The 10991-nt window shown below is 38.4% G+C and overlaps 1 protein-coding gene across 2 annotated transcripts; it reads right to left on the bottom strand.

Annotated features, from left to right (window-relative positions):
• Positions 1-1523: 1523 nt before the first annotated feature.
• Positions 1524-10361, bottom strand: klhl8 (kelch-like family member 8). Of its 2 annotated transcripts, none has more exons than XM_032569872.1 (12): positions 10247-10361; positions 7750-7969; positions 7595-7656; positions 6924-7089; positions 6497-6817; positions 5634-5820; positions 5046-5189; positions 4742-4853; positions 4495-4663; positions 4247-4406; positions 3617-3818; positions 1524-2990 (listed from the first exon to the last, which is right to left on the bottom strand). In XM_032569872.1, exons 2-12 carry the CDS (start codon positions 7945-7947, stop codon positions 2867-2869), a joined length of 1845 nt encoding a protein of 614 aa, XP_032425763.1. In that variant the 5' UTR covers positions 7948-7969; positions 10247-10361; the 3' UTR covers positions 1524-2866. The 2 variants fall into 2 exon arrangements, with proteins under 2 accessions (XP_032425763.1, XP_032425764.1); XM_032569873.1 differs by lacking the exon at positions 1524-2990 and adding an exon at positions 2997-3526.
• Between the last annotated feature and the right edge of the window lie 630 nt (positions 10362-10991).

Here is a 10991-nt window from a genome sequence, read left to right as displayed (position 1 = left end):
AATACTGTAAGTCTTTTTCCTCAAAAATCCCAAGTCTTTGTTGTATGCAAACAAATAATAATAATAAAAAAACATTATACAATGTAATTACAGGATGATTGTAGGAGTAAACATAATACAGGATGACCCAAAAGTCCAGAAGCCTCCACATGTCAGACACCAATAAACTTAAACTGCTCAGATCGGCTTCCACCTGTTACTTTTTAACAAGACTTCATAAAATGCTACAAAACATTTAAAATGAAATGTTTATTTATACTTCATACAACTTCACTTCATGGATGAAGTGTCTAGTAACTTATTAGCGAGGAACTTTTCCGAAAAACACAAGAGAAATTTATTTCTCTCCTTCTCTGAAAGGAGAAACGTATCTTTCTCCTTTCAGCTTTTGTACAAAAAGGCTGCACTTACTGAATGATGTTTGTCTTTTGTAATGCAAAAGTCTGGCAACTATATTCAAGCAAGGTCCTGTAGTAAAACTTTTACTGGATACTTCATCACTCCTCTTGTGAGAAATCACAGAGCTAATTTAAATTTGCTAGCTTCCTGAAACAAACCATGTGTTTTTATTATAGTTTTAAAAAATTGTTATTGGGGTTAAGATCATAAATCTTACAAGACTTTAGGTCTTTGTTTACAACTGTTTCTAGTTGGAGCATCAAACTGAGTCCAGGTTTCAAACATCTCACCCAAAATGTCACCCTCAGATCAAAGAAAGTCGGTTAAGACATCCAAGAACGGGTAATTGTTTGGCTACAATGAAATGAAGCATATTTGGAGGAGTCATGGTGAGGCTACTGAACCAGTTGTCAAGCACAGTAATGGCAGCATCCTGCTAATGGTCTGTTGGTCTATGGCACAACGTGAACGGAATAATGAAGGTGCAGGACTACTTTTAAAATATTCAACTTCTCCCAAAATAAACACAATATGTTTGAAACAGGCACACAGTTGGTTATTTTTGCAGGACAAGTGCCCCAAACACAATTCAAAACTGGTTTTGGACTAAATACACTGGTTTAACATTAACTTCTGGAATGGCCCAAACAAATTGAAAACTAGTTTCTAAAAGAAATCAACTTAACCTGTACGCCTTCTGATAAGACAAACATCTACAGATCCAATGAGAATTAGTTTGCTAGAAGACAACAGCAAGAAAATCATTACGGCTCCTCTCCAACTTGCTAGGAGCCGTTTAACTGAGGGCCAGTCTGTGTATATTTAAGCCTATGGATCATTTTCAAACCTGTGTGAATCAAATGTGTGCACCTAATTCTTAATTTTAAAGTTCATTAAAATTCTTTCATCCACATTGAACATTTTTAAGTCACGTTTAAGTCCTTGATGAATGTCTGAGAAACTAACCAGAACTACGTTGCTGTTTTTTCGTAAAAAACTCTTATAGGGTAATTTTAGTACATTTGATAGCTTAAAAACTAAAAAAATACTATGAAATATTCCTGCCATATGGCCAACAACTACTGTAAGTTAGACTGAGAAAAGAAAACCCAGACCCCATTAAATGATATTCAAACAACTTTATTTAATAATTTTATACCAACACTATGTTCATAAAGCACAATATAGTCAAACACCACACATTTCACACATTAACATTTAAACACACAAAACTGGCTTCAAGTTTGCTAGAAAATGATTGTTAAATTTAACACAAGATTTGTGCAACACTTTGTATTTATCTTGTACAAACAGTATATCTGAAAGAGTCATTTGTAGTCCTATTATGAAAATTCTGCCAAAGGTTATAAATATTTGAAATCTTCCATATGGCAGAACCACTTGTGCTAAACTGACATACTGTATGAACATATAACATGAAATTTCCTAATTTGGACAAAAATATATTCAGACCTCACGTCTATTCTAGGAAAATAGAGAACAGCAATGGATTATACAGTTAGGAATTGTTCGATTATACAAAAATGTTTCTATGTTTATTGAAATATAATGGACCATTTGCAGATACAAACCTCGTCTGAATAGCGTACACATCTAAAACAACAAAATGATTAGGATTTCTGACAGTCCAGCTATCATCATTCACAAATCTCAAATTTTAAGGGAAATATTGTATTGGCGGTGTACCATATTGCTTTGATCTCTTTATGACACCTCTGTCAGCAATGGAGAAGCAATATTAATTCAGCAGATTTCAACTGGATTTGTCAGTGTTTGTTCTGTTTGGCACTTGCAGGAGTGTTGAGTCCCCGAGTGTTAAAGGTCCTGAAAGCGAGAACTGATTTGTTTCTAGGCTTTACTGACCGGCAATGATCCTTAACGGATAAATCAAAGGATAAATGTCAGCTAGTTCAGCTGAAAACTGGAGAGAACATGAAAACATTGAAAATGCTGGAACAAAAACTTGGAGTGAGCGTAAAGGAAACAGCTTCACATCCTAACTGATAAAAATGAGCCAGTAAGAAACCGATCAGTCACATCACTCTGGACAAATGCAGCGAAGTAGCGGCCGTCTTCTGAGAGAACTTTAAATCCTTTCATACTGGCCCCTTGTTACAGTCTTTATTCTGAATACGTTAATTCTCAAGACGTTTCCTTTAAATAAGAGCTCAGCAAATAATATCTACTCAAACAAAAAAAAAGTACAAAATACTTCATTAAAGATTGCAAATACCACCAAAGGTTTAGAAACATAAAATTTTGTCAGTGTGTATTTTTTTTAATTCAAGTCTGTTACTTTTCCCTAATCATCCTCAGATACGGTGTGCTGACCGAACATCGGCCTGCAGCGTGAAAGTGAGTAGCTTCGCTCGCTGTGTGCTTTGTGCTGTGATTGGTTCTGACGGTGACGCTGCAGTCAGTCACCTTGTCAAACGCAGGACAGTCGTCACATGCAGTTGACCACGTTGCTGGAGCCCTGGCCGACGTCTCTGATCTGGCTGACGTGACACAAGCACACGGCCACTCCGGCTCCGGCTCGGCAGTGGGACACAGAGCCCACCAGTTCCCATCTGAAATTAAAATTAAATTTATAGAGGTGGGGCTTTAGAGAATGAACAGTGAAAAGTCTGCAGCTGAACAAAGATCAATGAGTTGATAAATAAAACTCAGAAAACACTTAAGGATGATGTGATTCTCAAAAGAATTTTACAAAAATCACTTTATATACTCAGTAAAAATTTAAAAAGGATAAAGTCCTGCCCTGTTTTAATGTAAACAGATCATAATTTGATGTACTTCGGATTTCACTTACTTTGCAAACAATTTTTTTCCTGAGCCCATCTGTTACATCACACGCTGTGCTTTGAGAGTAGCTGAAACATTTTTTGACCATCTAAGCAAAGGGCTAAGTTTGTGAAGCAAGATAAATATTGAAACTGTATTGAAATATGTAGCAAGCTAAATTATTAAAAACCCACCAGATCAGAGAGGAAACACACTAAGCCAAGCGGTCAACCAAACTGCTCCAAACATTCTGTTTATTGGAGACTTCAGCTGTTAGTGTCGCGTCAGATATGTTTTTCCACAAATCTTCATCTTACACAAACTTTTTTGGGGAAAAAAAATAAATAAATATCAACCATTAAAGAAAAACAGATACTGCAGCATCCAGAACTGCAGTGATGTTCTTCCTCACCTGTTCATCCTCGGCTCAAAAGCCTCCACTGTGTTCAGGTAAATGTTCCCATTGTGTCCCCCGACTGCAAACACTCGGCCCATTACAGTGGCAACCCCGACTCCACCGCGCGGGGTGGTGAGTTCTGCCACATACTCCCAGCGGTGCATCCGGGGGTCAAAGCGCTCCACAGAGCTCAGGGGGGAGTTGTCATCAAAGCCACCTTAGAAACGTCACCAAAAAGACACATTTATTAAAAGATGGTTGCCCTTATGTAAAACAAGTGCGTATATAATGTAAACAGTTATGTGTGAAACTGATCTGAGTGGAATAACATTGTAATTAACTTAAACGTTCACATTGCAATCTAACACTATAAATGCTGAAGAAACTCTTTAACTTCAAACTCTGCAATAAAAACCCAGCCTGTGAATAAGTGACCAAAACAGCTTTACAAAACATGAACTTTTGTCTCAACTCAAGCCTTTGTGTATAAAACTGAAGGGTGTGAACCCAAAGCATGTGATGAGTGTGCATCAAAACGAGGAACTTTCTGTACATCTCAGCTGCATTTCTCAGACTTGCTGTTTATGGCTGCCAGCGACGTTACATAACCCGGCAAGAGTCGAAGAGACGCCACATTTCTCTCACCAACAACGTAGAGGCAGCCATTGAGTTTGCTGACGCCATTCCCGGCCCGCCGCTGGCCCATTTCGCACACCTCCGTCCACTTGTTGAGGTGGGGATTGAACCGCTCCACACTGGAAAGTGATGCCACGCCATCATTTCCTCCAACTGCGTACATGTAACTCTAAAGAAAACGTGCAATCGACAACGTGCTGAGAATCAAATCGTCTAATGGACAGAATAAATGATTGATTTTTCCCTCATGCTTTTACCCCCAAAGCCACAGATCCAACTCCTCCTCTGGGCGTGTTCATCGGAGCCACGGCGCTCCAGCTGTTGTTTTCAATGTCGTAACGTTCTACGTCGTTGAAGCAGGAGTTGTCATCGAGACCTCCAATGGCGTATATGGGACCACCGAGAGATGCTAGTGCTATTCCCCTCCTGAAAAAAGCGAACGTTTAAGTTAAATGAATTCAAATAAATGAAACGGCGCTCTAACATGTGTCACATTGTGTGTACCTTTTGGTATTCATGGAGGCTTTCATCATCCACTTGTTGGTGAGTGGATCAAACATTTCCATATTCCCCAGATGTTCGTTACCATCATGGCCGCCGACAGCATACACTTTACCTGTGGTAGGAAAGAAACACCCAACATGTAGGAGGAACTTCACAACAAACAGGCAAACATAATATTAATGGGAGTTCTTCAAATTTATGACAAATACTTTATCAATACCGAGTTCCGTATTGTGTAAGCTACGTAATGTTTATCGTATTTTGCTTTATTTTCTGAAACATTTGAACAAGAATCTCCTTTTACCTCCAACAGATATCACACCCACATGACGGCGCCTGCTGTTCATTTCAGGACCAAAGAACCAGCTGTTTTTAGTAATGGAGAAGCATTCGATGCTGCGAAATGGGTCTCCAGAACCTCCCCGTCCCCCAACACAGAACAGAACCCCTAAACAAGGAGATTATCGAAACACAAAAAAATGATTGTTATGAGCTTGAAGACAAACACAAAATTTACGAGAAAAAGCATGTAGAGGTGTATAAAGTGCCCCAGCAAATATCATCATACCCACTGAACTGATTCACATTTGTCACATTACAATCATAACCCTGGATGTGCTTTTCAAAATCTACAAAACTCTGATATTCTTAAATAAAATTCAGTCCAACAAATTGCCTCCAGTGACTTTTGAAGGCAATTACAAGCCACACTTTTCAGATTTTATATGCAAAAACAAATTTCAAACTGAGAAGAACATTTAATTCATCAAACTTTAAAAGGCATGACTTTGAATTTGTTACATATGCATGCAGAAACCCAGTTTGTTTCTAGTAAGTAGCTGCGTCTTTTTAGCACAGCAGAAATTACTGACTGTTGCCGTGACAGCAGTACCTGCGGTGTGCCTCCTTGGGACGGTACGGACAGAATACTCGAAGTCTGGAACCACCTTGTTACTCAGGTGAAGGTGGTAGTTCCTGGCCTCATCCATCAGGTCACGGCAGTCCAGGTTCCCCTTGATCATCTCTTCTTTTGCCACGGTTCCCGTCAGAAACTCTACGGGCAGCAGCGGGAGCCGCACCTGGACAGAGCAGTGGTTCCGACAACTGAGTCAAGAAATGAAATATGTAGAGTTGATACAGATTTTCAAGGTGAATTGTCCAGACTTCTTGAGAGGCAACTTTTGAGATGTTAGTTCTTTCCTTCCAGTTTAAAATCTAAAATACTAGAAATCTATCTAAATTTATGGGAAATATTTCTCTATAAAGGGTAGATTTTATATATCATTATTATTATTCTTAAGTAAATACAGTAGGTAGGAGATGTGTAAAATTATTTATTAGCACAGGATGAGGAGAAAAGCAATTTAATGGAATGACGCACAGAATGAACAAAAATGAATTGAACTAGAAAACAAGGAACAGACAAGAAAAAAGGCCAGACAGAAGAGTGCTGAGACACAAGGACAGAAGAAAACATGATAAGGGAAAGAACAGACAAGAAAGAAAGGACACTAGTAAGAATGACTGAATAGAATGAAGGACAGACAACTTCTAGACATGTGAAATAAAGTCTAAAATAATTGCATTCATTCCTTTTCCATACAAACCGAGAAAATGAAACTAAATTCCTTACTGTCCTATGCTGTGTAGGAATCCTTTAGTACTAACTGTAGTCAAGGTAAACATTTTTCATAATGAACTTTGCCGATGAAGACAAAAACCATAAAATCACCACAAAAATCTTAATTCTCTAACCTGAGACATGATCTGGTCCAGCCAGGCTTCATGGTGCTGTGGGTTCGCTTTCAGCCACTTCACAGCTGCGTTATACACTTGTGTCTCTGAGTGGATGTTGAGGTCACAAGAGGACAATAACGTGCGCAGGTGTTGGGGTGACACACATGTGAAATCCTCACACTCCACCACCTCAGTGAAGTGCTCGCAGGCGTAGCGGTCAGCCATGTCCATCAGGTCCACTCGATTGTGGCTCTCTGCAAAGGTTCGGACTGCCAGGCAGTTGGTGGGGTGGAAGTGGGCCTTCATGTACTCACAGCATGCTCTGGCAACCAACTCAACCTGACAGAGACAAGCAGAGAAGCACATTCACACATTATGACATAAAATTCAAAATTATACATTCGATTAAACTAAAGAGCTTACTGAGAGCGAGTTCTCTGTTTACCTGTAGGATGCAGGCAGCATAAAGCAGTGGCTGAACGTTGTCGACGGTTAAAGTGAGTTTGGAGGAGTAGGCAAAGTGCACCAAGTCCTGAATGGCATCTCCATCAAAGTCTTTAATCTCTATAAGATCCTGTTTGGCTTCAGACATGTCTGATAGGAACATTGCCCTGAGGAGAGAAACAAAGCCCTAAAACTTTGATATGGGAGATAAAAAAAGAAAAAAAAAATGCAACCAATCTGTGACCAAAATGGTTAATTTTGTGGTGAAATTTTATTACCTAAAATAAAATAAAAAAATCTCCTCTCAACAAAAAAAGAAATTTCAACTACTGTTTTGCATGTTGTTTATAAGTAGTCAGCTAGTGTTGCTTATTTGCCATCATGATACCACAATGTGGAATAGTGACTCAGAAGGTTGAAAATATTGAGATAAAACAACAGTTAACTGATTTCAGGTACCATGTTCAACCAAAAACATCAAAATGACCCATAAATTTAAAGAAAGCCACACTGTCCTCATTAAAAACTACCACTGAGTGGCACACAAGGTGTTGTCATAATGGATCAGGCTCATTGCTTCCACGTGAAAATTGAATTGCTGACAGATGTTTCAAACAAATAGAAAAGAAACCAAAGGATATCTTGTGTATATACGACAAAAACTAAACCTACCGAAAGTAGGGGATAACACAAGCTAGAACTAACTTGTGACACGGTATCAACCTACTGCCAACCTATAAAAGGAGAAACACAAAATACATGACACAGAAAACATGGTGCATTTAACTTAATTCTGGCGAGAAAACAGAGGACAGGTCCCTGTCTACCTTCAGCGTAACGTCACACAGCTCGCCAACTTCATAGAAATGCCTGAGAGAGTTATGGAAATCCTTCCAGGCTTCATGAGCCTCAAACACAAATGACCCATCCGCCTCACATTCTGACTTTGGTGCCTTGTTTCCTGGACGTTTCTCCTTGGTCTTCTGCTGTTTGGCATGCTCTGGCACCACATCCCCCGGTGCCATGGTGGGCTACAGGAAATGACACCTGCAAAGGTGAAGAGAAACAAATATCATAAACTGCTCGAGGAAAGAAACCACGGCATGGGAAAGCAGGCGAGTGGGAAACCTCAACTGGACAGATCTTAGAGTCTGCGTTTAAAGAGGATTGTTATGATTAAAGCTGCCCACACATTTAAGGGGAAAAAAAGAAACACACCATTACAACTTTTAGAGGCTTCCCTTCTCCAACACATCTGAAATCTGAATCAAATGGCTCTTCCACAGAGGCCTGGTAACAAGCCAGTGATGCATCTCACAGTTGGAGCATAGTAGATCTTGAGGACCAGACTGGGACATCCCTGCTTAGCATCAATGTTACCATAGCCCTTTTTTCTCCAACACTGACCATTTTCTAAATGCATAAAAAAATAGAAATCTAGCAACCTTATGTTGCATTTCCCCACAAATACCGAAGAGGTCAGGTTGAGGAATTTCCATAATAATGAGAACAGACTAAATATTTCAGCTGGGCAGCTGAAAGATATGGATAGGAGTAATATTTGACATTTCAGGACTTTATGTCACCTAACAATCTGAATAAAGTGAGCTCTATAGTTTGAACAGGCTTTCTTTGCTGATACAAGTATTACATTTCATTGCAGTCATCAAAACATCCTAAATGTGACTAAAGTTTTTATAACTCCACCTTGAAGCGGTCAATAACATATTGTAAACTTATGTGCAGCTGAAACAGGGTTATAGTGTGATGCCCTGTGATAAAAGCAAAGCAAAAAAAAAAGTGATTACAGTAGCTGTTTGTTTTACAACAAAAGATTACATAAAAATCTTACCTGCTGATAAATCCGATGAAAACCCTATTTAGCCATTAGCCAAAACCATTTAGACTTGTTTGTCATTGAGAGTCAGAGAACAAAACGCAATGTGGAAACTCCACCCACACCTCATGGCAGCTGTACTGTATCTTTTAAGCTTTAAACGCCTGACTCTGAATAGGCTCAGTGTATCACCCCTCATCACTAGTCCTCTCAGCTATGAGAGCAGAAAACATCAAGTCCCATCAAACAAACTGAGGATCAAAAGAGTTCCATCAGCTCTGTTTCACTTTGTAGTTCCTCGACATTTTGAGGCATCAAGTTACATCCACTCAATTAAAAACAGATCAGCACTTTTCAGTCTCACAGGTAACCAAAAGCCTCCTGCTATTATATGTGAAAAAAAAAATTATTCCCGTTGTACATCTACTCAAATTTATAACCATGTATAAATGGTTATAAATGTATTATGTATAAAACACCAAAAGGACACTTGGAAATGCAAAATGGAGGAACGGGTGGAGAGACAGGAATGGGATGATGAAGAGTTTACATTAAGAGATGGAAAGACACACTGGCAGACGTTTGGATGAATATAGCACTCCTACATCCATCTAGGATTTTAAATCCACAAAATGGCTTATTTTCTAGAAATTTTAATATTTATCATGTTGTCAGCTGGATAAAGAATCCAAATATTTTTCTATTCCATGTTTTCTTTTCACATGTCAATGCAGACTTATGGAAATGCTAACATTGATTCTCATACTTTTTCAGCTGACAAGTATTTCTGTTTTCGACAAGGATGAGTTATATTTTTCACATCTTTTCAATGTCTTGTGACACAAGTAACATTCATAAAATGGATAAAATGTTACCCATTTTAAAACAAACATATCTGTTCACAGGTGTGCTCTACACTTTCCTCCAAATAGTATGCTAGAAGTTTCAGATGTCCTATATTGGACATCTTAATTTATTCAATGCTGTGATAAATGTTAAGAATCAATATGATTAAAAAGATCCTTAGCATACCTGACCCCGACTGTCATTCAAGACTCATGGGGGAAAAAACATTATATATTATACAAAGGTACTGCAGCTATAAAAAGGGTTTGTTAAGACAAAGCACGAAAGCTAAAATTAAATCACAGCTTAAACTGCACGTCACAGATTTGTCATGTACGGTTAAAAACTAGTTACCACGTAGTTTACAACCCTATTTCTAGGCCATTAGTTTTCGTAATTCGTCGTCAATTGATCAAATTAATCGCTTCGACGATCATTAACATGATAAATTAAGCTAGCTAGGCTAACGGTATGTTGACGCTTAGCTTGTTTGCTAACAGCAACGGCATGACAGCTAGCTTGGCAGGGAACGGCGAGGATTTAACCATGAACCTATCAAAATACTCATACCAGAATGATAGAAATTACAGTAAATTGTTCTAAAAATGTTAAGTTATATCCAACATATATAAATTAGATACCTCATATCGTAGAAAGATATAAAATGCCGGCTTCTTTGAGTGGAACGTTTGGCACGGCTGCTATGACCGCAAGTGCTTCATGGGTATTGTAGTTCAGAAAATAATACCTTGGTAACAGACTAAAGAATTTTACCCAGACTCAGAATTGTGTAGCTTACTGTATTTTCTCAGATTTCCCTCCCCTCCCCAGATTTCACAAAAAAGCTTAAGACAATTATAGTGAAAATAATTATTTGAAATTTTACTGAAGGCATTTTATTTTAACTCATTTAATTTTATTCAACCATGGATATCTCCAAATCCCAAAGTAATTAAGTTTCTCTCTGAAATACATAACAAAATTGGGATCACTGAGAAATCAGTGGATAAAACAGTGCTAAATTCAACTTTGAACCAGAGTATCAATTATATTCTGTCAGTAGTTCATCCTGACATTTAAATTACTGAGTCTGCCTAACAGGACTTCCTGTACAGAACACTAGGACCCAAAGTTAAGGCTAAGAGAGTAGCAGGCAAAGCCATGAAATGTTAAAATGTAATTGCACACATAGTTGACTTGTGCAATAAAGTCTCGTAAAATTACACATTAACATCTTTGCACCTTGGCATAAGTTTCTTTACAGTATATCGGAGTTGTGTCTGCAAATTCCTGCTAGCGATTGTAAAAATGAGGAAACCTGAAACGAGAATTACACTCGCTTGAAAAGGAGGAAACTGAAGGAAGCAACAATTATTACTGTTTCTG

Source organism: Xiphophorus hellerii, chromosome 8 (genome assembly GCF_003331165.1).
Source record: "Xiphophorus hellerii strain 12219 chromosome 8, Xiphophorus_hellerii-4.1, whole genome shotgun sequence".
Classification (NCBI taxonomy): domain Eukaryota; kingdom Metazoa; phylum Chordata; class Actinopteri; order Cyprinodontiformes; family Poeciliidae; genus Xiphophorus; species Xiphophorus hellerii.
The sequence above is the reverse complement of the archived record's forward strand: the minus strand, read 5'-3'. Positions and strand labels throughout refer to the sequence as shown.

Excerpts from the sequence above, each read along its gene's own strand:
- klhl8 (XM_032569872.1), bottom strand. The coding sequence starts at position 7,947 with ATGGCACCGGGGGATGTGGTGCCAGAGCATGCCAAACAGCAGAAGACC. Across the intron at positions 4,854-5,045 it reads GGGTGTGATATCTGTTGGAG|GTAAAGTGTATGCTGTCGGC; the intron begins GTAAAAGGAGAT and ends TTCCTACCACAG. Across the intron at positions 2,991-3,616 it reads TTTGAGCCGAGGATGAACAG|ATGGGAACTGGTGGGCTCTG; the intron begins GTGAGGAAGAAC and ends TTTTAATTTCAG.